Source organism: Chelonia mydas, chromosome 16 (genome assembly GCF_015237465.2).
Source record: "Chelonia mydas isolate rCheMyd1 chromosome 16, rCheMyd1.pri.v2, whole genome shotgun sequence".
Lineage (NCBI taxonomy): Eukaryota > Metazoa > Chordata > Testudines > Cheloniidae > Chelonia > Chelonia mydas.
In genome coordinates this window covers 6,211,522-6,237,887 of record NC_057857.1, presented here as the reverse complement: position 1 = coordinate 6,237,887, position 26,366 = coordinate 6,211,522, and the positions used below count along the sequence as shown (strand labels likewise).

At 44.1% G+C, this 26,366-nt stretch overlaps 2 protein-coding genes across 3 annotated transcripts; one reads left to right on the top strand and one right to left on the bottom strand.

Moving 5' to 3' along the window:
* Positions 1-1,546: 1,546 nt before the first annotated feature.
* Positions 1,547-21,026, top strand: LOC114021255 (ficolin-1-like). Of its 2 annotated transcripts, none has more exons than XR_006286226.1 (4): positions 1,547-1,667; positions 5,208-5,326; positions 6,112-6,246; positions 6,697-7,497. XR_006286226.1 is itself a non-coding variant. In XM_043530817.1 (4 exons), exons 2-4 carry the CDS (start codon positions 5,227-5,229, stop codon positions 20,995-20,997), a joined length of 339 nt encoding a protein of 112 aa, XP_043386752.1. In that variant the 5' UTR covers positions 1,547-1,667; positions 5,208-5,226; the 3' UTR covers positions 20,998-21,026. The 2 variants fall into 2 exon arrangements, 1 of the variants encoding a protein (XP_043386752.1); XM_043530817.1 differs by lacking the exon at positions 6,697-7,497 and adding an exon at positions 20,894-21,026.
* LOC102932536 (ficolin-2-like) lies at positions 9,109-24,831 on the bottom strand. Its single transcript, XM_037879959.2, has 10 exons — positions 24,518-24,831; positions 22,890-23,003; positions 21,321-21,374; positions 21,022-21,057; positions 19,859-19,894; positions 19,020-19,055; positions 18,065-18,192; positions 16,662-16,791; positions 16,252-16,386; positions 9,109-10,290 (listed from the first exon to the last, which is right to left on the bottom strand). Exons 1-10 carry the CDS (start codon positions 24,597-24,599, stop codon positions 10,043-10,045), a joined length of 999 nt encoding a protein of 332 aa, XP_037735887.1. The 5' UTR covers positions 24,600-24,831; the 3' UTR covers positions 9,109-10,042.
* Positions 24,832-26,366: the final 1,535 nt, after the last annotated feature.

Below are 26,366 nucleotides of genomic sequence, written 5' to 3'. Positions count from 1 at the left end.
CATTCTTCTCTTCCGTAGACTAAACATCCCCAGTTCCCTCAGCCTCTCCTCATAACTCATGTGTTCCAGTCCCCTAATCATTTTTGTTGCCCTCCGCTGGACTCTTTCCAATTTTTCCACATCCTTCTTGTAGTGTGGGGCCCAAAACTGGACACAGTACTCCAGATGAGGCCTCACCAGTGTTGAATAGAGGGGAACGATCATGTCCCTTGATCTGCTGGCAATGCCTCTACTTATACAGCCCAAAATGCCATTGGTCTTCTTGGCAACAAGGGCACGCTGTTGACTCATATCCAGCTTCTCGTCCACTGTAACCCCTAGGTCCTTTTCTGCAGAACTGCTGCTGAGCCATTCGGTCCCTAGTCTGTAGCGGTGCATGGGATTCTTCCATCCTAAGTGCAGGACTCTGCACTTGTCCTTATTGAACCTCATCAGATTTCTTTTGGCCCAATCCTCCAATTTGTCTAGGGCCCTCTGTATCCTATCCCTACCCTCCAGCGTATCTACCTCTCTTCCCAGTTTAGTGTCACCTGCAAACTTGCTGAGGGTGCAATCCATGCCATCCTCCAGATCATTAATGAAGATATTGAACAAAACCGGCCCCAGGACCGACCCTTGGGGCACTCTGCTTGATACCGACTGCCAGCTAGACATGGAGCCATTGATCACTACCCGTTGATTGGCTTCATTTTTTTTAAACATCTCCTTTCATAATTTCCACTTCCTTCTATAGCTAAGCCGCTGGTCTCTTTCTAACTTGGCTTTTTTCTTTCTTTGGCTCTGAAACATTTTGTCTGAGATAAATAGACAGAACTATTAAACTGCAGGAGTGAACAGCTGTTTAGAAACAACACACGGCTTTGCTTGTGCTCTCATTTCACTGCCTTTGTGTTCCTTTTCCTGCACAGAGGTGCTGGCGGACCTGCTGTGTAAAAAGGCTGAGTATTTGCTCTACTGGGAGGGGACATGGACCTTACCTCAGGGCAGACCCACAAGGTAAGGGGCATGGAAACTTCCTTCTCTTCTGTGGAAGAAGTTCTCTCCTTGCTAGTGGGACTGGATGACGGGGGAAGAGGGGGCAGTTAGAGACCCCTGCTGCTAATGACAATGGGCCGACTCGTGCTTGCCTTACCCAGAGGAATACTCCCAGCAGCAAAGTCACTCACAGGAGTCAGGCAGGCAGGATTTGGCCCAACCGCAGAGAACAGATGATCCAGCTTCAAAGGCTGTGGGAGCCCATTTTAGGAAAGGTTGTATTCGAATTTTCAGTGTGATGCTGAAAAATTAATTCCCACAAAGACACTTACATTGTCGTGACATTGTTTTTCAGTGGTAGCCAGGGGTTTCTGTAACAAACACATGAAAAGGCTGTGTATGTAAAACACAATTACGCTTTGTCTGGTGTGGATATATACAATAATAATCAGTGCAGGGCCCGAGCCTGAGGACAGTTCATTGTCATAAGAAGTTGCCTTTGGCTCAGTAGCAGTGGCTTCAGACATCATATAATTTACTGCTTTAAATGCTCCTTTTGCCCAGGCCCGAGGAACTGCAAGGAGCCGTTGGCCAGAGGGAACACCCTGAGGGGCTGGTACGCCATCTACCCCCGCGACTGTAACGCCATGACTGTGCTGTGTGACATGGACACAGACGGAGGAGGATGGACTGTAAATGAGACTAGAGCGTAGTGAGCCTCACCAGGAGCCCTTGCGTAGAACGAGTGTGTGTGTTTCAGGACGGCAATTAGCTCTTGCCCAGTTTTTCATCTGCACATGTATGGTCTGAGCCAGTGAGATGGTGCACATGCTTGAAGTTCAGCATGTGCTTAAGTGCTCTGCTGGGTCAGGGCCATCGCCGCTCCGAGAGAACCATTTCTTCAGTGCACAGCTGCTGCCTACAGGATATAACTATGCAAGCATTACAGGGGCAGCAGGGTTCTTCTCTCCTGGCCAGGGCCTGTGAAGAGCTGTTGATTCTTCACTTCCCTCCAGGCAACCTTCGGAGAAGGCATCAAGGATCCCCTGAGGAGCAGGCAGCTCTGCGGGTCTCTTCCACTCCCAGAGGAGGGCAGGCGCTCAGATCTCCGTGCCAGGCTTTTGCCACCATGAGTGTAGAGGCCACAGGTCAGCTCTCCACTGGCTAGTCCAGCTAGAGTGAGCAGAGCTCTGTCAACAGCAACGTTCAACTACTTGTTTGAATGACCCGGAGAGAGCTGCAGTTTTCAGTACGTTCGATTCAGTTCCCATCCCTGACAGGCTGGTGTGGATCGGAGCCAACTCGCACCCCTCCCACTGCTGCAGTGAGGGACACAGGCCCCTGAAATGAGGGATGCAATCAGATCATCGTCCCCCCATTGTGCCTCTTTCAATATCCCCTTTCCCCCAAAAACTTCTCTGATCTCCTTCCAATTCCCCCAAATATTCCTTCATTTCTCTCTCAGCTTCCATCTTTCTCTCCCTCGTCCTCAACACCCCTCACTCTTCCCTGCACTGTCCGTGTCCCGCACTGCAAAGCTGATAGGTGTGGGGAAAGCCTCAGGGGTGGGCCCTCACCCCTGCACATGGCATGGGGCTGTCTTGCCCTAGCTTCTTACCCCACATCTCCCAGCTCAGCAATGTCTCCTCAAGAAGCTGCCTAAACCCTTCTACAGCAGCTACCTGGCCAGAGCTGCCTGTTCCCATCACCACTGGTCAGCAGGTGGGCCAGGACACAATGTTGCTAGCAAGAGTCTAAATGCCGTGGCTCGCAGGCAGCACCATTATAGAGGTGAGCCAATGGGATAGCCAGAGGGAACTTGTCTACCCCATCTTGGCTGCCACGACATTGTGGGATTGGCTATGAGGACGGTGGGACAGCTGGACAAAGCCAGAAAAGCAGTTGAAATGGTGCATCTCCTGCCCAATTTAGGGTTGTGATTAAGAAATATGTCCAGGCCTTTGTGTGTGTGTGAGAGGTTTTGGGTTCCAGTTTTGTCCCATTTCTATAACTCGGCAAAACTAGTTAAGCCGCATGGATATCAATGTCTTTCATACCTGTGTGCTCTCCTTGGTGATATGGATGGTGAATCAGATTTAAGAGGGGACTGAATAGACCAGAGGTTCTCAACCAGGGGCACACGTACCCCTGGGGGTACGCAGAGGTCTTCCAGGGGGTACTCAACTCATCTAGATCAGTGTTTCTCAACCTGAAAGTAAACACTTCACAGGAAAGGTTTGGGGCATGGGTATCGTAGGCCGGGGGAGGCTGTGCATCCCCAAACAGCCTGGCATGGTCCCGCCCAGCACTCTGATCGTGCCACCCAGTGCACCAGGGTTGGGGCTGGGCAGCCACATCAGGGGTGCTCTGGGTTCCTGCAGGGGAGGGGAGCAGAAGGGGAGAGGGCAGGACGGGGCCTCAGACACAAGTGGTGGGGCTAGCCTCCCCCAACGGCCAGATCACTGCCCACCTATGGTTTGGGGTGGGGGGGTGTCACAGAATCATCATAGAATACCAGGGTTGGAAGGGACCTCAGGAGGTCATCTAGTCTAACCCCCTGCTCAAAGCAGGACCAATCCCCAATTTTTGCCCTAGATCTCTAAATGGCCCCCTCAAGGATTGAACTCACGACCCTGGGTTTAGCAGGTTAATGCTCAAACCACTGAGCTATCCCTCCCCCACAAGTGCAGGGCCTGCATTAGGGGTGGCAAGCAGGTAAGCAATATGCAATTGTCTGGGGCCCTACGCCACTGGGGCCCCTGCAAAGCTAAGTTACATGCTTCAGCTCGGGCTTCAGCCCCACTGCCTGGGGCTTTGGCTTCAGACAAGGTTCCCAAGTGGAAAAAAAAACAGGCTCAAGTATCACACTGAAAGGTAAGTACAATATTTATATTCCAATTGATTTATTTAGAATCATTTGGTAAAAATGAGAAAGTCGGCATTTTTTCAGTAACAGTGTGGCTGTGACATGTCTGTATTTTTTATGTCTGATTTTGTAAGCAAGTAGTTTTTGAGAGGTGAGCCTTAAGCCCTATCAGACCCCTGAGAGGGGAAAGGCTGAGAACCACTGGACTAGACAGCTAGTGGAATTGCTGCTTGCTGGCCTGAGACATGGGCTTGCATTTAGCTTGGTACCTTTGTTTAGATTATTTAAAATTACACTTTTCCTCCTGAAGAAGAGCTCTGTGTAGCTCAGAAACTGTTTCTTTTGCCATCAGATGTTGGTCCAATGAAGGGATTACTTCACGCAGCTCATAACTCTAATATCCGGGGACAAATGCGGACACAACAACACTGCAAACAACTTTTCCTCCTTTCAGCTGAATGGCAGAACTAAATATCATGCTATGTTGTATCTGGGCTGTCTCATCCAGCACAATCCAACCATTACCATGTGCCCGACCCCTTTCAGAGTGAACAATCCTGATGGGATCAGAGAGACATATATTAGCTATTACTCTGTGTGACGTTAAACATTTGTTTAATGTGATGGAAGGCAAGTGACGGGTCAGTCTGAAAAGTGTTCAATGCAATGGATTAACCTGTTGTTTTCTGACGTCTAGCTGTTCTCACACATCCAAGATGTACAGCACCATGGTGATTACTTACAAACTGAAACATTTGATATCCTTTTTTGTTTACTGTGACACTGAAATCTATGAATGAGACCATCCTGCAGCACAAATTCTACCAGCCGGTCTGCGAATCAAAGTTGGTCTTCAGTTCCTGGGTTTGTGGTTCCTGGGTCGTTAGCGAATGGCTGTAGTTTCAGAGTTAGAAAGGAACACAAGCAACACAGTGTTTAGAGGGATTTTTTTATTATTATTTTGGAATTATATTAAGAAGGATCTTGCTAATGGTGACTTTAACTGGATCAAATCTTAAGGGCCTTATTGAGCTTCTACTAAGGCAAACTCCAATTTTCTGCCATGGGATTTTTCCCTTATTAAGGGCTGAGTAAAAACTCAGTAAAGACCTCAAGATTTGGTCATGGAAAAGGCTTTCTGTTTCAACCTTTTCACCAACTCTTCCTTTCTCAAATAGCTGATGAAAAGGATGTCAAAAATTTGGGGCACATTTTAAACTCTTTGCAAAGATGCTCACACATATTCTGATTAACCATAGCGTGCACTATGCTGACAACTTGTCCTTGAAGAACTGAGCAGCTATTCACATACAACTAAAATGAATGCAACCATCTTTTCACCTAAGGTTCTCTAATTTCCTGGCAGGTTTTCCAGAGACAGGTGGATGGTTCAGTGGATTTTTTCCGTGACTGGGAGTCATACAAGAAAGGTTTTGGCAACCAGCAGATGGAATTCTGGCAACATTCACCTGCTAACATCTCATGGTAAGAAATCACAGATGCAATTTAATATATATATATATAATCACCATGCCCTCCGTTTCCTTGGTAACATGGCACAGCGTGATGATAATATGGTAGCTTTATGTAGTGCTTTTCATCTGTAGATCTCAAAGTGCTTTACAAGGGAGGGTAAGTATCATTAACCCCACTTGGTGAATGGGGATTTGAGGGAAGCAGAGATGAGGTCGGTAGAAGAACCATGATGAGGACCATATCTAAGTCCCAGTTGTGTATCCTGTCCACTGGACTATGCTGGTCCACACCCAGCTGTAGTGAAAGTGCTCCCAGACTCACCACTGGCTGCTCCTGACACACACAAACCTGCAAGGAAAAGTTTCTGAGAGAGATTACACTGGAGCTCTTTGGACTCCAGTCAAGGCTAGCTCACCTTAAAGAGCATTAAGTGAACAGATCTGGAGATGTACCAGTCCTTGTTACAGTGCGTAGGACAGAATATCTGTTGAACCATCAGAGCTAAGACAGGAGCTGTAATTGTCCCTTGCTGCTTTGTCAGTGGATTGGTTCTGGCAGAGGCCACAGAGAGATGGATGCTGTAGAGTCTGGTCACTTAGCTGGAGTGCAGATGTTAGCTGTGAGTGCTGTTTGCTAATGGACAAGAGACATAGGGGTATGAAACTAGGTTATTAAAGGCATCCCAAACGGAGCATACAGGGATAGGCTGGTGGATGAATGATGTACTAAACCCAGATGCTGAAAAATGTTAGTGGAACACATGGAATAGCTGATATTCTTCCTGTTTTTAACAGGAAGTAATGAGCTGCACGTCGACCTCATGGATTCTGAAACCGAGAAGTATTTTGCCAAGTACAAATCATTCCAAATTTTAGGAGAATCTGAGAACTATAAACTGATTCTAGGAGACTTTCTCAATGGCACAGCAGGTAGGTGCTCGCCGGGTTTTACTGTGATCACAGCTAAGAAGGAATAGCAAATTCAGCTGAGATGTGCTGAAGTCTGGGGCAGCAGCAAGGTAAATTCTGCCCTGTCTGCACAATCTGAATTTAGCCACTTAGAGAAGCACATGCTCAGGTTCAGATACAACCCCTGAAAGCTCTGTCCCAGGCCCCTGTTGGGAAGATGCCACCTTATGTATCAGTGGGTTAACAAACAGGATTCCTGGGCGTCCCTCACACACATTGAGAACATGCTCTGAAATCTCCGACAGCTGGCTTCCTTTGGGGGCAGTGAAATGCATTGGTGAGGATTCTCCAAAATCAAGAGGAAGAGCATCATCTCCTCTTCTTCTCCCAGCGGGATAGAGCAGCTTCTCAGTTCTATCCCTCTGATTACCCTGTGGGGTAATGAGCACCTCCCGTCTCTCTCCTTCCCAGCAGTTCTCCCGTGAAGACAGGGAGGAAACATCATCCCTTGGAACATGGCTCCCAGTTTCACGCATCACTGAGGACCCATGACACTGGTACCAATCACAGAAGTGCTCTTAAATCAAACCCACAGAACAGGAAGTACATCCTGTAGTCATTGCTGTGCTAGCTTTGCCTGGGCCCAGGGTCAAACCTGAACCCGTAGTGGTGGGTTTTGGTTCTGCCAAGAGCCACGGACCCAGACTGGCTTCAGGTTTCTATATTTTCCATCTAGCACCTCCTGTCACCAGCCCCAAAGCCAAATCCCGTGGCCCTTACCCAGGCCAAAGTGTCAGGTCACACTGAGATCAATAGGATTTTGGGTGAATGAGGTCTGAGTACAAAGCTCAGGAACAAGGCCTCTGTTAGAGGGGTTTGAAAGTTTTAGCCCAGTTTTGGCTTAAAACGTGGCCCAAAAATATCCCTTGGATCTGAACCACCAATACTTTGGGGGTAGTTTGGAACTGGACTTTGTAGCTGGACTCATCTCTGTAAAGGGATGAACCAAAATCCCTGATCCAAACTGCCTGAACTTGGGGAACAGTTGGATTTGAAGCCAAAGTTTGTGATTTGTGCCATCCTGGTTCTGGCCCTAGCTGTAAAGCTTAGGGGTAGTTTTCAGGGTCCAGATATTTGAGCATAAACCCCCAGTGTAAGCAAGACCGAATGTGTCATTCTCGGAGCACTGTTATAAAAAGTTTCCTCTTCCTCCCTATTCCTGAGAGGCCTCCAGAGTGAAACAGCAGCCTCCCCCCCCCGTACTGTGAGGACTTCGGGGTGCCCACAAGAGGAGTGATCAATCCCCACATTGGAAGGCCAGGCCCTGCATTTGGGAGACTGAACTACAGGGAGGGAGGCAGTGTGGGCTAGTGGATCGAGCACTCTGTTGGGTCTTGGGACAATGGAGTTCTATTCCTGGCTCTGCTTCTGGTCTCCTGGGTGACCTTGCACAACTCACTTCCCCTCCCTGTGCTTCAGTTTCCCCATCCATAAAATCAGGACAATGTAACTCTCTACGAGAGCGAGTTATTATTGTATTACAACTTGGGAGACAGCTACAGCTCTTTGTTACAGGTGATGCCTTAACCTACCATAGGAACATGATGTTTTCAACCAAAGAGGAGGGGCTGTGTGTCACAGTGGGGTCATCAAGGCCAGATTAAAGCATTGGCAAACTAGGCATGTGCCTAAGGCCCAAACGCGGTGGGAGGCGCAGTATGTTGTTTTGTTTTTTCCCATGATAGGCAGCTGGCCAGGCCAAATTAGAGTGAGTGGTGGTGTGACCTAGTCAGAGTACTGCTCAGGTTTGGGCCAACCAAACCCTCCATCATGACTATAGATTAAACCTCTGCTTCTGGACTAAGTACTGGTTGGGGGAAGAGTGGGGGTTCCTGCTGCCAGCGCTACCTCTTTGGAGAGGAAACAGATCCCTTCGGAGGAAGAAAAGGATGCCCCATGCCATTGTCTGTGACTCCCTGGAAGGGAGGAGGACCCTGCCACCAGCAATCCAAGTTGGCAGGGGCCATGTCGGGGTATGTCTAGGACCACGGGTTGCTTTAATCCAGCCCTGGGAGTAATACCAGCATCAGTGGGGGAGACTATGGCCTGTTATACGTCCTGAGGCCTGGGCTGGGAGTGGGATTTTCTAGTACAGATGTAGCCTGAGGTCCTTGCAGAACTCTTCTATTTGCATCACTGCTCTTTTCTGACATGCCCCCTCCGAGGAATAGTGCTCCTGGCAGAGGTAGCTACCCTCTCTTGCACTCCCCAGTGTACCCAGACAAATTGTCTCCTTCTAGCATGATTATACGTTGCCTTCCCACCTCTCTAATTCACCTACTGCACGGCCAGGCATGTTTTTAGCTCTGATGCTATTGAACTGTCTTGTATGTGTTTTTTTTTTTTTTTTTTTTTTAAAAGTCTGTGAAATGCACATAATGGAGCCAGTGTTTGCTTTACTAACAGAGGGGAAAGTTCGCCAATGGCAGATGCAGCTTCCAAGGGCAATGATTCACTAACAGCAGAGGAAAAATTGCATGACAGTGGTAGGAGCTGTAGTGGTGCCTCTGGTAATGGAAGCAGCAGAAGACAGAACCAAAGAGGAGGAGAAAGATGACCTAGTTAGAGCTGGCTGAAATTTTTTGGAATTAAGGGAATGTTTACACTGCAATAAAAGACTTGTGGCATGACCGCAACTAGCCTGGGTCAGCGGCTAGGTTGGACTCAGGCTGGATCCCAGGCGATGACACCACATAAAGGGGGAGTCTCAGAGCTCCAGCCCCAGCCTGAGTGTCGACACTGCAATTTTATAGCCCTGCAGCTTAAGCCCTATGAGCCTGAGTCAGCTGACCCAGGCACCGAGACCTAGTGCTCTGGGTTTTTGTCACAGTGTAACCATACCCTAAGAGTTTTTCTAGGGAGAAATAGCTTTTTTTTTTTTTTTTTCAATGAAAATTTTAATAATATATCACTGACATCATTCTAATGTTTTGTTTGACTGGAAAAAATTCACAATATTTTTTACTGAAAATTTTCAGCATTTCTTTTTATATCAAAAATGTGCTCGGGATGATGCAATTTTTATTTTGTGTGTGTATAGAATGCCAGGGCTTTGGTAAATGAGAACATTCAATGGCATTTTTGTTGATACATATCAGGGGGAAAGAATTGGAAAAAATATACAAAAAATTAAAAACATACCCAAAAAACCTTTGAAATGAAAACAACTTAGAAATTTCATTTTTCCCCCACAAAACTATTTTTGCCTTATTGTTACCAGCTCTAGTCCTAGTGCACTGCAGTGGCTGAATGTGTAATTTGATGTCTTCCCTTAGTGGGTGGTATACAAAGAAAATGGCCCCTTACACACAGCTAAAAGATACTTACTTAGCTCAGGTATTAGGGGCTTGCAGTTATTGTGCTGACAGGTGATGGGCTCTAGCCTTACTTATGACTTTGGATCCATATGTATTTTACCATTTATTTGGTATTTTACCATTTTACCATTGTACCATGTATTTTTTTTTACCATTGTACCATCGTATTTTACCATTTTACCATTTGCCATGTATTTTACCATTTATTTACTTATGACTTTGGGTCCATATGTATTTTACCATTTATTTGAGCCCATATTTCTACTTTCTGTTACATAAATGGCTGCACATCTCATTGGGTGAGCAGAAAAAAAGACATAAGACAAAGAAAACATTATGGTATAAAAAGAATTCATCTGAGCACATCTCCAGATAAATGATCAATATGACAAGCCTGTATAAGAACTAAGTGTAATTACTATAACTGCCTCCCTGATTGGCTACACGGGCCTAAATTTCATCTCTGACATCTTGTAGGAGTACTTGTGCCCTTTGCCAGTCTTCCAGTTCACCCCATCAGCATAGCTTTCATGGGCTCCTCTCAAGTATAATCCATTCAGGTTGGACCAATGACACTCCTTGTACCACCAGGCCCCTTTAAAGGATGTTGCACAGTTACCTGAATATCGGTCATTGTCTCGGTCTTGGGTTGTAAACGGCATGTTGTTCTGCAAGGTTAATGAATCCCCTGTGGAAACAATTGTGTGTACAGTATTTACCACGTTTTTACAGTTCAGGTCCCACGGCCCAGCCTGGCAGTTCTGCAGTGGGGTGGCTAAATTTCTCCTTTCACCAGGCAATAAAAACCTCCCTGGAGTCCAGGAGAGAGACTGCAGTTCTACTTCCTAGAAGGAAGATTTTCCACCAGACCATATTCTGATCTCAGTGACACCACTATAAATCGAGAGAGTAACTCATTGCAATCAATGCACTCAATGTGCTCCTAACACTAACAGCTTACCAGAGAACGGGTTGAGGATTCAGGACCGAAGAATCACAGAGTCACAGAGATGTAGGGCTGGAAGGGACCTCACGAAGTCATCAAGCCCAGCCCCTTATGTTGAGGGAGGAACAAGTAAACCTAGACCAACCCTGACAGGTGTTCAGCCAATCTGTTTTTAAAAACCACCATTGGTGGGCATTACACATCCTCCCTTGGAAACCTATTCCAGAGCTTTAACTATCCTCATGCTGTAGTTAGAAAGATTTTCCTCATATCTAACCTAAGTCTCCCTTGTTGCAAATTAAGCCCACAACTTCTTATCCCACCACCAGTGGACATGGAGGAGAATTGATCATCATCCTCTTTGTATGAGCCCTCGAGACTGTTCTCAGGTCCCCGCTCAGTCTTTGTTTCTGAAGACTAAACATGCCCAGCTTTTTTAACCATTTCTCATAAATCAGGTTTTCTAACCTTTTATCATTTTTGTTGTTCTCCTCTGGACTCTCTCCAGTTTGTCCACATATTTCCTAAAGTGCAGTACGCAAAAGTGGACACAGTACTCTAGCTGAGGCATCACCAGTGCTGAGTTGAATCGAGCAATTACCTCCATTGTCTTACATGCAATACACGCGTAAATAGATCCCAGAATAATTCACAACAGCAGCACATTGTTGTCTCATATTATTTGCGATCCACTCTAACCCTCAGATTCTTTTCAGCGGTACTACCACCTAGCCCAGGAGTTCTCAGACTCAGGGTCATGACACCTCAGGGGGCTGCGAGGTTATAACACGGCGAGGCGCAAGCTGCCAGCCTCCATCCCCAAACCCTGCTTTGCCTCCAGCAATTATAATAGTATTCTTAGAGGCTTGCTGTGTGAAAGGAGTCACCAAAACAAAAGTTTGAGAACCACTGCTTTTTCCTTCCTAAATGAAGTCCTTGGCACTTGTCTTTATTGAATTTCAGCTTGTTGAATTCAGGCCAATTTGCCAAGCTCGTTTTGAATTCTAATCTTGTCCTCCAAAGTGCTTGCAACCTCTCCCAGAGTGGTGTCATCAACAAATTTTAAAAGAATAGTCTCCACTCTATTAGCCCAGTCATTAATGAAAAGATTGAATAATACCAGACACAGGACTGACCCCCGCGAGACTCTACCTGATATTCCCTCGCTGTTTGACAGTGAACCACTGATAATTACGCTTTGTGTATGTTCTTTCAACCAGTTGTGCAACTATCTTAGAGCAATTTCATCTAGATTTCATTTCCTTAGTTTGCTTGTGAGAATGTCATGTGGGACTGTGTCAAAAGCCTTACTAAAATCAAGATAGATCACCTCTATTGCTTCCCCCTTATTCACGAGGCCAATAACCCTGACAAAGAAGGAAATCAGGTTGGTTTGGCATGATTTCTTCTTGACAAATCAATGCTGGCTCTTTCTTATAATACTATTTTCCTCTAGGTGCTTACAAATTGATTGCTTAATAATTAAATGATAGGGCTTATGTTTGCACTTCTCCAGTCCTCTGGTATCTCATTCGCCCTCCAGGTGTTCTCAGAGATAATTACTAATGGTTCCTGGGATGAATTTTTTCAGGCCCCATTGACTGGAGTACATCTAACTTATTTAAATATTCTTTAATGTGCTCTTTCCCTATTTTGGCTTTCATTCATTCCCCCTTATTGCTGATATTAATTGTGTTGAATATCTGGTCACCATTAACCTTTTTAGTGAAGATCGAACCAAAATAGGCATTAAACACCTCAACCTTCTCGATATCATCAGATATTAGCTCTCCAGCCCCACTAAGTAGAGGATCTACACTTTCCTCCATCTTTCTCTTGCTCCTAATGTATTTAAAGAACCGCTTCTTACTGCCTTTTATGTCCCTTGCTAGGTCTAACTCTTTTTGTGACTTAGCCTTTCTGATTTTGTCCCTGTGGGTGATGCTATTCTTTCGTGCTCCTCCTTAGCATTTCGTCCATGGTTTCCACTGTTTGTAGGATCCCTTTCTGATGCTCAGGTCATTGAGGAGCTCCTGATGGAGTCCTAATTGCCTCTTCCTATTCTTCCTACCTTTCCTTCACTTTGGGATAGTTTGCAGTTGTGCCTTCAAAATTGTCTCCTTAGGAAATTACCAGCTCTCCTGAACTCCTTTTCCCCCTAGATTGTCTTCCCGTAAGACCTAACCTACCAGTTCTCTGAGTTTGTTAAAGTCTCCTTTTTGAAATCCATTGCCCTTCTTCTGATGCTTTCACTCCTTCCTCTCTTTAGAGTAATAAAGCCTATCATTTCATGATCAGTTTCACCCAAATTGCCTTCTAACTTCAGATTCGCTACCAATTCTTCCCAGTTGGTCAGAATTAAGTCTAAAATGGCTGGTCCCCCTGGTTACTTCCTCTACCTTCTGAAACGAAAAAGTTATCCCCAATATATTCCAAGAATTTACTGGAAATTTTGTGTTTTGCTGTATTACTTTTCCAACAGATGTCTGGGTAGTTATAGTCCCCCATTATTACCAGGTCTGGGTTTGCCTATTTTTGCTATTTGTTCTAGAAATACCTCATCTTCCTACTCTTCCTCGTTTTTACCACTTTTATCTTTATCCAGAGACTGTCAAATGGCCTGCCTCTCACCTTGTTCAAGGCCTCAAAACAAGTGTATATATTCTTGGTGTATAATGCAACACCTCCTCCCTGCCTGTCTCTCCTGAACAAGCTACACCCCTCTATACCAATATTGCTGTAACAATTCTTATCCAACCAAGTCTCTGTGATGCCAGTTGAGTAATAAGAACATAAGAGCGGCCATACTGGGTCAGACCAAAGGTCCATCTAGCTCAGTATCCTGTCTTCTGACAGTGGCCAATGCCAGATACTCCTGAGGGAATGAACAGAACAGGTAATCATCAAGTGAGGCATGATTACAAGGCAAACAGAGGCTAGGGACACCATCCCTGCCCCTTCTGGCTAATAGGCATTGATGGACCTATCCTCTATGAACCTATCTAGTTCTTTTTTCAACCCTATTATAGTCTTGGTCTTCAGAACATGTCCTGGCAATGAGTTCCACAGGCTGACTGTGCGTTGTGTGAAGAAATACTTCCTTTTGTTTGCTTTACATCTGCTGCCTTTTAATTTCATCGGGTGACCCCTAGTTCTTGTGTTATGAGAAAGAGAAATGTTATTTATTCTATCTATTTTCTCCACACCAGTCACAAGTTTATAGGCCTCTATCATATCCCGCTTTAGCTGTCTCTTTTCCAAGCTGAGAAGTCCCCGTCTTTTAAATCTCTTCTCATATGGAAGCTGTTCCATGCCCCCAATCATTTTTGTTGCCCTTTTCTGTATCTTTTCCAATTCCTCTCTATATAGAATAAATAACATTTCTCTATCTATTTTCTCCACACCAGTCACAAGTTTATAGGCCTCTATCATATCCCGCTTTAGCTGTCTCTTTTCCAAGCTGAGAAGTCCCCGTCTTTTAAATCTCTTCTCATATGGAAGCTGTTCCATGCCCCCAATCATTTTTGTTGCCCTTTTCTGTATCTTTTCCAATTCCTATATATATAGAGAGGAATTGGAAAAGATACAGAAAAGGGCAATAAATATATGTATATCTTTTTGAGATGGGGTGACCACATCTGCATGCAGTATTCAAGATGTGGGTGTACCATGGATTTATATAGAGGCAATATAATATTTTCTTTCTTATTATCTATCCCTTTCCTAATGATTTCCAACATTCTGTTAGCTTTTTTGATTGCCGCTGCACATTGAGTAGAGGTTTTCAGAGAATTATCCACAGTGACTCTAAAATCTCTTTCCTGAGTGGCAACAATTAATTTAATCCCCATAATTTTATATGTATAGTTGGGATTATGTTTTCCAATGTGCATTAATTTGCATTTTTCAACGTTGAATTTCATCTGCCATTTTGTTGTCCAGTCACCCAATTTTGTGGTCTGCCTTTGTAACTCTTCGCACTCTGCTTCAGATTTAACTATCTTGAGTAGTTTTGGATCATCTGCAAATTTTGCCACCTCATTGTTCACCTGTTTTTCTAGATCACTTATGAATATGTTGAACAGTACTTATCCAGGTACAGACATCTGGGGGACACCACTATTTACCTCTCTCCATTCTGAAAACTGAGCATTTATTCCTACCCTTTTTTTCCTATCTTTTAACCAGTTATTTATCCAGGAGAGGACCTTCCCTCTTATTGCATGATAGCTTACTTTGCTTAAGAGCCTTTAGTGAGGGATCTTGTCAAAGGCTTTCTGAAAATCTAAGTACACTATATCCACTGGATCCCCATTGAAGGGGTGAACAAGATGGAGACAAAGAATTCTAGTATATTGGTGAGGCATGATTTCCCTTTACAAAACCATGCTGACTTGTCCCCAACAAATCGTGTTCGTCTGTGTGTCTGATAATTCTGTTCTTTACTATAGTTTCAACAATTTGCCTGGTACTGAAGTTAGATTTACCGGCCTGTAATTGCCGGGATCACCTCTGGAGCCCTTTAAAAAAATTGCATCACATTAGCTATCATCCAGTCATCTGGTACAGAAGCTGATTTAAATGATAGGTTACATACCACGATCTGCAATTTCACATTTGAGTTCCTTCAGAACTCTTGGGTGAATGCCATCTGGTCCTGGTGACTTATTACTGTTTAATTTATCAATCTGTTCCAAAACCTCCTCTAATGACACCTCAGTCTGGGCCATTTCCTCCAATTTATCACCTAAAAAGCATGGCTCAGGTTTGGGAATGTCCCTCATATCCTCAGCCGTGAAGACCGATGCAAAGAATTAATTTAGTTTCTCCGCAATGGCCTTATCCTCCTTGAGTTCTCCTTTAGCATCTCAATTGTCCAGTGGCCCCACTGGTTGTTTAGCAGACTTCCTGCTTCTGATGTACTTAAAAAAATTTTTCCTGTTACTTTTTGAGTCTTTGGCTAGCTGTTAATAATTAATAATTTAGTTATTGAGCTAATACTTCCAGTTCTTCCTATTCATTCCTCATACTGCTTACATTTGTGTGTAGACCTCTAAGATGTTGAGCTGATATCCCACTCTTGTTGCTCCTATTACCAATCATACCCCCCAACAGCTAACCCTGTGTTAAGGTGGCCCTTTTTTATTCTTAGCGGTGGGCTTTGATCTCCTACCCCCTTTGAACCTAATTTAAAGCCCTCCATAACAGGATGGCAAGTTGGTGTGGCTAAGCAATGTGCCTAAGCAATCCTGCAGTGGCCTGCAACAGACTCTGTATGCCAAAGAATGTCTCTGTCTCTAGTGTGTGGGAGTCTGGATGCATAGTTTGCACAAAATGCACATGTTCACCCACTCAGTGACTTGTACCAATCCAGGTGTGCCTACTTAGTTTAATTCAGATGTTTCTCACAGGCCTTTAGGTTTAATTTAGGAAAACAACAAGGAGTGGCTGTGCTTAACTCTGCTCAGAATTCTGCCTTCTGTCTTCCCGAGGCAGGATATCCATATTACACTTCATAGCTGGTGTCACTAGAACATGTGTTCCTGCCAGAATAGTTCAAAAGCAGAATAACTGATCTTTTCCAAGAGAGATCACTTCCACAGATTACATCACCTTTTGGTGCTACCACAGAATATTCTGCATCTCACTTGCTTTCCATTTTTCCATCCGCTACAAAGGGTAAAGGACGAGCTCAGAACCTACCTGCAGTGCCATTGACAAAGGGTCCAAGGATCAGCTTGTATTTCTCGGTCTCCCCTGTAATTTTGAACGATCCGAAGGTAGCAAATTGATACTTGTTGTCAAAATCTCCGAGATCGACACGAAGCTCGTTGGTTCCTTTGGAAAACAATTTGAAAGCAAAATGTTCAGCAATTTCCATCCAGTCTGTAGCATTCCTCATTGCTGTACTGTGAGCGAACCACCGGACTCAGAGGACAAATGCTGCTCCAGGAATCATGACTGGAGCCAGGCCAGCTACCACAGCACTATTGGTTTCAATAGCTTTGTGTGGCAGGGCTGCAAGGAACAGGAACAGGAAGGGGTGTCTGCAGCAGAAGTGTTACCTTCTACAACTCTATACCCTGTATCTATGGCTAAAGTGATGTCTTTACCAAGGGATGTCAGCAGGTGGATATTGTCGTTCCCCAGCCAAAATTCTGACAGCTGGCTGCCAAAACCTCTCTTGTATGAATTCCAGTCACGGTAAAAATCCACGGAACCATCCATCCGTCTCTGGAACACCTGCAGGGAAACAGGAGGTTCTTAGTTGGAAAATCCCACATTGTTTTCCATCCTACGTAGAGCAGGAGACCAGAAACTCAGACTGTAAACCATTTGATGAGATTTAACATGGTCAGATTTATTTCAGCCTCAGGTGACTATCGCAGAGGGAGGCTTGTCCCACAGGGTCGTATTAAATCTTGGCAGCAACAGCACTAGGTTAAAGGATCACATGGTCCGAAATCTACAGCACTGGACTGGCAATCAGGAGGCCTGAGATCTATACCCAGTTCTGCCACTTGGGCAAGTCACATCACCTCTGCTTCCTGTCCGACCCTTTGTCTGCCTTGTCTATGGAGACTGTGAGCTGCAAAGGACAGGGGCTGTCTCTCAGTATGTGTGTTCAGCGCAGTGGGACCAGTGGTGAGCTGGAGCCGGTTTGCACCGGTTTGCTCGAACCGGTTGTTAAATTTAGAAGCCCTTTTAGAACCAGTTGTTCCACGAGGGACAACCGGTTCTAAAAGGGCTTCTAAATTTAACTGGCCAAAAGTGGCGCCTTAGGCGCCGACTCCATGGGTGATTCGCAGGAAGCCGGGGGGGGGGGCAGAGAAGCAGAGCCGGGTGGCGCATTCAGGGGCGGAGGCGAGGTGAGCTGCAGGTGGGGCAGGGAGCTGCTGGTATGTGTGTTCAGCACCCAGCGCAATGGGACCCTGATCTGCATCAGATTCTCTAGGCACGACTGGGATATAAATAAACAATGATAAACTGGAAGGTTTAAATGTGATGTGTATACAGGGTTCAAACCCCTCGTCTCCTCAGCTCCCTAGAATGCTCTCTCCGCTCATACTCAGGGGCTGCCTGAGTGACAGAGGAGCTGATGCATCAGGACTTTGACCACGGTAGAAGGAAGAAGGAATTCTGGTTCCAGAGCTTGGGCAGCTCTTGAGGAGGGTTTGAGAGCCAGGCAGGGAATAGCCAGGAAAAGGGAAATCTGTGTCAGAGCAGTGAGAAATGTCCCCTCAGACGGGGTCTTTTAGACTCTAAAGCTCCCAGTTCCCTCCATGAAACCCATTGTGTTCACAACCAAGGTGTCTGGAGACTTTGACAGGATTACTAGGAAGTGTCTGTGTTTTTGTTCAGCTAACCATGGTGAGCTGACAGTTTCAGAATTTCCATCCTCACGCTGTTCTCCTAGCTGCCACCCACAGGTTAAGGGCCACCTCCCATTCTTGGGACAAAAAACTGTTGTTCAGGGAAAAAATATCCAATGAGCTTCATTAGTCTCTGTTCTTACAATCCATCCTCCACCGTCTGTGTCCATGTCACACAGCACGGTCATGGCATTACAGTCGTGCGGGTAGATGGTGTACCAGCCACTCAGGGTGTACCCTCTAGCTAACAGCTCCTTGCAGTTCTTTGCTCCTGGTTGAAAGAGGAATTGAAATATGTAAATTGGTTGAATAATTCTCCTTGGAGCAGGGATTCATGGGCTGCTTTACATTGCACTGAGGGCCAGATCAATTGCAGAATCAGGTAACTCGAAAATAATCTTTGAGCCACCATCTTCTCTCCTCCCCACTGTAGTGTTTGGGAATTGGGTAGTATCCCTTTAAATAGTGTGTGGTCCTTCTGTGTTCTATCTTTGGAAACCTACCACAGCAGCAGCATACGTACCAAGCGAGGCTTTTCATGCTCTCTCTAGTTAGCAAACACAATTATTTAGACTTCACTGTGCTAGTGTGGTTCAAATTATATTTGTTTGAAAGAGGAAAAGAGACAACAACTGCCCAACCCCATCTGTTCTGTGTGAGAACAGCTCAACCTGAACAGGGGATTGGCTCAAAGTGTCTTGAAAACTCATGGAAATTGAAACGTGCACAAAGATTTGTACTGGTGGAAGTGCCCATGCAGCCATTTTGAAATCCCTTGTGAGTCAGAAGGGCTTCCGGTTATCACGTGACTTGGGTGAGCAATCACTGCAAGGGAATATCAAATACTCATAAGAATACTCACATCAAACAGATTACAAGTGAACCCATTGGCTGAAATGTGTTTCCACAAAAGATTCACTAGCTAATTGCACAAATTGTTCATTTAAAAATACCCAACTCTCTGGTGAGTAAAACAGGCTGAGTTGTCATATTAATCATTTTAAAATATTTGTTCATCATTCCTGAGGGTTCAGCCATCACGGCTGTGTTCTCTGGATGGAATGAGATGATAGTTCACTGGTTATAAGAAATGCTCACCTTTCTGACACTGTATATTGTCCAGCTCTTCCTCTCCTGGAGAGGAAAAGAAACAATGGAAGTGAAATTTGAACCAGAAAACATTGTATTGTCTTTTAAATTGTGCCAACCGTGATAGCTGGGTTAGCAATGTACTAGAAAATGCACTAGACAGGTTTGTACTTGTGCAAAACCAAGTGTTAATGGAATCACACCCATCTCTGATCTGCGCTTCCTGTCTGGAATAAAAAAGATGTCATTCATAATTAGCCAACACTGTTTTGTAACCCTCTCATGACGTTCCTACTTGCATGGGTAAGAACTGGTCCTTAATGGACTAAATTAATTGCTGGTCAGTAAGTAGAAGCAATGTCTACAAACTCAGGGGTGTTACACCTGCTTACACTAGCTGTGAATTTGAGTCAATATGTTATAAAAAATCCCAAGTGGAATAAGTTAAACAGAAAAAGGGGAACTCCTTTAAACGAGCATTTAAACCAGATCCATTTCTTATAATTCATGCTCCCCACCCCCAGTATGTGAGGAGTATAAGGAGGGGTAAGAGAAAGCAGCCTTCTCCAGGATATACATCTGGATCTTTAGCTTTCACTTACATGCCAAATATTATCTGTAATACCAACGGTCATCTGCTTGGAGTTATTGCAGATTTTGCAATACTGTACTGTTTACTTGTTTTGTAGACAGAGCTATTTCTCTCTTCAAACATTCCAACACTTACAGGAATATTGCTGAGCTCGATCCTGTGGGCATGGTAACTATTCAAGAAGCAAGATTCTTAAGCCACTTAAATGAAACTGAAGTGATGTGCTCAGTATAAAGGAAAGTGCAGAGGGTCTCACCAACTGTTCCAAGGGTTCCCAATGCTCCTTTATCTCCTAAAGAAAGAAAGAACTAAGAATAAAATTCTTTTCCCTAGAGATCATCTCCATAATTTGAGCTCTCATTTCAGCACCCACTTGGGGCTTAATTGTGCAGGTGGCTAGTTCACTCCACACAATCTGTTAAAGTAGCCTGCTAGTGGGACTTAAGTGATACATGTATCTTCTTTTGTCCTCTTCACTGGCTGAATTTCACCCTTAGGATATGTCAACACTGCAACTGGGTGCATGCTTCCTAGCTCCTACGTAATGAGTGAAGATGTGTTAGCCTACCACAGTGGTTCTCAAACTATGGGTTGGGACCCCAAAGTGGGTCACAACCCTGTTTTAATGGGGTCACCAGGGCTGGCGTTAGACTTGCTGGGGCCTGGGGCCGAAGCCCAAGCCCCTTCACCTTGGGCTTCATCCCTGGGGGGAGGGGCTCAGGTTACAGGCCTCCTACCCTGGGCGGTGGGGCTTGGGCTTTGGCCCCCGCCAAGGGCAACAGGGCTCGGGTTTCGGACACCCCTCCTGGGATCGTATAGTAATTTTTGTTGTCAGAAGAAGGTCGCTGTGCAATGAAGTTTAAGAACCACTGGCCTAGTGCGGTTTGATTCCTGGAGTAATTTCCTGTGACTGCCAAGGACCTTGTGATATGTCAGACATTATAATTAGAGCTGTTGAAATGTTTTCAGCTAATATATTATTCACCAAAAAAATACAGTTTCGTGTCCGAAACAGTTCGCAAATTCAGTTCACATTTGGCAGACACGTACAGCCAAAGTAAACAAACAAAAATAAATGAGGGGAAATTTTCCCACTTACTCAAAAAGTTTTGCTTTGACATTATTAAAATGTTCAAACCTTTCATTTTGAAACAACATTTTGTTTAGTCATTTGGCTATTAAGCAAAACCAAAAAGAGATTAGAAAAACCCACCTAAAACCTTTTGGTTTGGGTAAAAAGGCACTTCTTGTTCAACCTGACCCAATTTTTTTATTCAGCTTTTTCTTTCAGAGAGAAGACAGAAGGGAAAATTGAACAGTGGCATGGGGGGAAATGTGGCTCCCGGTTCTTCTATCACCGTGAACAGCATCATAAAGTGCCCTGCTCTGCAGTGAGAAGAATCATCTGAGGTCTCTCACCTTTCGCTCCAGGGGGGCCAGCAGGACCTCTTTCTCCTGATTGAACAAAAAATAAGATAGTAAAGACTGATCAGAGATAGCAAGATCTTGACACTGGATCAGAACTGAAGTTCTGTTGCAATAATAAACCCTTTATTGTCAAATATAGAGTGAAGGGGAGCTATGGTGGTTTTTGGAGCCCAGATATTATAGGAATTGGTGTTTTATAACTAGTTCTAATTGATATTTGATCAAAAACAAATTTCCTGTTCTTAGGTCACCTATAGGAAAACACAGTTCTCTGCCCTTTGTTACTTTACCTTTTGGGCCAGTTTGTCCTGCCTTTCCAGGGATCCCTGGAGGTCCCCGTTCTCCTGCAAACACAGAAAATTGACGGAATATTTTCCAAGGTAGCGTAAATAGTGTGTATATAATCCTCACCCACCACCCCAATCTGGAATTATAATAACCCACTGGTGTCAAAATTCAACTCATGTATCTGCATCTGGCTCGTTGAGTCCCTGATCTCACATCAGGATCCACTAGCATGGACTCTTGCATGGAGGCCATTGATGTCCATGGGACAAGCACATCTTGCTGCCAGGTGAGAACCAAAGCTGGTAAACAACCATTTTCTACATGCTACCTGTGACGCATGGTTAGAAAGGGTTAAACATCCTGCAAAATAAATAACCCACAAAAGACATGTGGGGAGCTAATGTTTGTGTTTTTGTGTATTTACATATGTATAAGTAGGGTCGACAATGTAATCAACAGTCCCTGTCTGTGCTGTTTTCTGATCATTCAGAAGACAAAACAACATCGTCTCAATTCAATGAATTGTAAACATGGGATAGCTCTGAATATGAGATTTGGACATTGGACTATGACCTATGAACTGAATTCTAAAGGAACTCTTTGCAACTACAAAGTTCACCATATCTGCTGTGAATCTGAACCTCAGTGAGTTGAACTCATGTTTGTATGTATATTGATCTTTTAACCATACTCTCTCTCTTTTGTTTTTTAATAGGTTTTAGTTTAGTTAATAAGAATTGGCTGTAGCATGTGTTTGGGTAAGATCTGAAACATTCGTTAACCTGGGAGGTGATGTGTCCGATCCTTTGGGATTGGTAGAACCTTTTCTTTTATATGATGAAATAAAATTTACAGAAATTGCCATCATATTTAACGTGGGTACCTGGATGGAGGCCTGAGGCTGGATCACTTTAAGGGATCTGTGTTGTTTGGACTTCTGAGTAACCAGTGAGGTAATAAAGAAGCTGTTTTATTCTGGCTTGGTAAAACTAAGGATTGGAATATCCACCAGCTTTTTGGGGATTGTCTGCCCCATTCTTTGCAGTTCACCCTAATTGAGTGACCACAGCTGGCTCCCACTAGGATCCCGGTCACACTACCATTAAAAATTCAATGGCTCAAAATAATCATCATCATTTGTTCTTCTCTAGCCCCTCTCATCCAAAGTTCTCAGAGTGCTTTACACAGGTCAACGAAATATGCCTCAGATAACCCCTGGGAGGTAAAGGACCATTATAGCCATTATACAGAGGGGAAAATTGAGGCTCAGGGAGAGGAAGTGACTTGCCCAGGGCCACACAATGAGACAGTGACAGAGATGCAGAATGAACTAGAAGACTTGATTGCCAATCTGATGCACCAAAGAGAAAGGATAATATTTCAAAGTTTGCGTATTCTGAAAGTTCCAATCCGTCACCAAAGGATATGGAAGATTTGCCCTATGAGTTGGGCAGAGTTTCCTCATATCAGGGTTGAGGGGAATCTCCAAAGTCTGAGCATATTACATAAGTAACTCCCATTTACATCAGCACCATCCATGCCTGATTCCCTTTCCGTGCCTAGGAATGTACCTCTCATTCCTGCAGCTCCTGGGTCTCCTTTGGGTCCTGCGGCACCAGGAAACCCAGGGCAGCCTTGGAGAACGGCAAGTTTATCGGAGCCGCTGAGTCCCACTATCCTCACCTCTGGGGAAAGAAATGAATCCATAAATAATATGTGTTAGTTTCTCATTGTCTGAAACATTCTGCAGAAAACCAAGCAAACGAGAGCCTAGATAGTTCCTTAATTTTGTTTTCTCTATTAGTGATAAATGCAACATTTTCTTCGGGTTTATGAATTTGAGACAATGCCGTAAAATTAAAGGGTTGGGGGTGATCATTACTCTCTGTTTCTGTTTTAAGTTTTAGTGAAAAGTTAAAAGAAAAAGACTTATTAAATTTAAGTGATTTTTAAAAAAACATGTGAGTTAATTTTGATGTACATATTGCCCTGCCGTGTTTGCAACCCAACCATTGTGGAATTGTGCCAGTTCATGAGAACCTCTTAATGACATTAACTAAAGAGAAACAAAAATTACACAGACTAGTCGGTTTTCATTGTGCAAGCAGAATGAAATGCAGAGAAAAAAAAGAAAGCTGTCATTCAGTGAATAAATTGTCCAAAAGCAAATTAATTTTAAAAATAGTTAGTATTTCCTGTGGCATAGGATATCTGCCTCCTAATTTGGAACATTTGGGCATAAATCAGAGGTACCAAATGATTTTTTAAATAATCATGAATGTAAGGAAATGAAACTTAAAAGCAGTACTGCTCTGAAATAATACATTAATTTATCCATAAGAGGGTAAATCCTGTATTCATTCCTTTTTCAGCAAAACACCCATTTCCTTCAAAGGGAGTTTGCTTGAATTAGGTCTGTACAAAATTGATTAAATCCTGCATAAGGACCACAGGATTTTATGGTGAACTAAAATTAACCCTCAAATGCTGCTGGATTTTCAATCCAAAGTACAGCAGTGAAAGTAAGTATCATTATACAAAGATCTCTATTGTGGATGTCTGCTATTAGATATACAGTACTAATATTTTTTTAAAATGATAACCTTAACTTAGTAACCATGAGTTTTAAAAAGGCGAATCTACTATCAGAGGGTTCCGCTGAGCTTTAAAGGTCGGGTTTAGATTTCCTAGAATGTATTAAGTGGACATTTCACAGCTTGTGGGTTGGTCACTTATTGGGTTAAAAATGCTTTGGTGTCAACATACAATGGTGATAAGAGCTTTAGATGGAGAGATTCCAGCAGCAACATGGGGAGGTTAGAAGTTAGGAAATGAGTGTGAGGAAAAGCAGGTCAAAAAATGTCAGATTTCAGAAAATTTCATTTAAAAAAAAGATTTTCACAAAATTATTTGCAAAAACTGTGTCCTATTTTTGACCACTTCTCATCTGCGGTGGCCATTTCTGCAATACAGATTAATTTTTACAAAGTAATTTTGGTCAAAGAAGCTGTTCTTTTTATTATTTATATTCCACCATGAGCCTGAAAAGTACTTTATAGACCCATAGGACAACAAAGATCCCTGAAGACCTTACATATTGAAGGCAGCTGAGTGTAGCAGTTCCCAGTTTTCCAGGGTCCAGGTTGGCAAGAAGCATAGCATGAAATGCTGTTGTGAACAGGGATTGTCTTTCACTCACCTGGGCAGATGTCCTCAGCCTTACAAATTGCTGCTGCTAGACAGAGTAAAGAGATAAGGGTTTTCTGGGCAACCCTTCCCATAGCTGGTGCTGGTCTCTGCAACAGCAGCTCCACCCTCTCTTGCCACCCTCTCTTCTGCTTAGCATGTAGGGCTCTGCAAGCCTTTCATATTGAATGACCCATACAGAACTAATCCCACCTCTTAGCACCGCCTTCCCATACTCCACAATCCACTGGTTCAACTGAGATTGCAACATAGACAAAGTTCACAACTGTAGCTGATTTAAATGCTCTTGTCGGATATGTTCAGCATTGGACTAACAGCCACTGCGTCATCCACACGGCAAGTGCAGTATTGTCCAGTGATGATTATTGAATGGAGCCAGTCTGAATCCTGTCTCACAAAGTTCATGAGAATGTGTCTTCTTAAAGATTAAAATAGGGTGCCAAATAATGAGCCCAATCTGACTTTCTCCTTCCCTTCAAGTCTCCTGTCTCCTTCAGTGGGAAACTTCAGGTGAACCAGGGGAGCAGGATTGGGTGAACTTAATATCCATCTGTGTTCTTGTTATTTTTTGTATGACAGTAGCCACAGGAGGCCTCATATCAGCTTGGAGCCCCACTGTGCCGAGTGTTGTACAAGTCCACAGTAGGAGACAGTAACAGATTGATAGATTCCAAGGCCAGAAGTGACCATTATGATTATCTAGTCTGACCTCCTGTATAACACAGACTCCTAGATAAATGATTTCTAGAGCAGATCTTTTAGAAAAACATCCAATCTTGATTTTAAAATGGGCAGTAATGGAGAATCCATCATGACCCTTGGGAAATGAGTCCAATAGTTAATTACTCTCACCATAATTTCCAGTCTGAATTTCTCTAGGCTTAATTTAAGAACATAAGAACGGTCATACTGGGTCAGACCAAAGGTCCATCAAGCCCAGTATCCTCTCCTCTGACAGTGGTCAATGGCAGGTGCCCCAAAGGAAATGAACAGAACAGGTAATCATCAAGTGATCCATCCCCTGTCGCCCATTCCCAGCTTCTGGCAAAAAGAGACTCGGGACACAATCCCTGCCCACCCTGGCTAATAGCCACTGATGGATCTATCCTCCATGAACTTCCAGCCAACCCTGCCCCAAAGATGCTACAATCTAAATAGACAAGACAAATGAAGGATGGAAGAAAAGAAAGGTGGTTATTTTTGCAGTATTATATGGCCCCAGATCTACTGAGACAGTGCTGTTGCATTTTCTGATATGTACATGTGATTTTTCAGTGACTGCCACATGTTGGATGCTCCTGAGGGCAGATCACTGCCATGGCTTATTTCTTTATGTGCTTGTGTGTCTGCATGCCTCCAATCTGTAGAGCAAGAATGCCACTATTCTCCCTGCGTGCAATGGGTATTTCCTCTTTACACTGGGGAAGCATGATTAATATTGTATTGTGGTTTCTGGTCTCACACAGGTTTCGTGTGATAGACCTTGTGCTGCAGGATTTACCTTGGGCAGGATCTGCTTCTTTGGGCATGCCATTGCATGTCAGATGGGTTGTACCATCAGTGAATGTTAGTTTGTCCTCTTCTCCAACTGCCAGGGTATGTATTTTACTCATGGGTGGGTCATCAGCAGGAGGAATTGAACCTGCGGCCTCTGTAGCTAACCATATAAGTCACTGCCTCTTTAGCTGAAATACTCAGGTATGTAGCCTACAGTGCTGTAGTAGACTCATCAACCTCTGTCTGTGGCCCAGCCATCACCAGATGAGGACAGAGCACCACACAGCGAGAGGAGGATACAGCCGGGGAGGGGTGAAATTTGGATGGCTGCAACTAGCCAACCC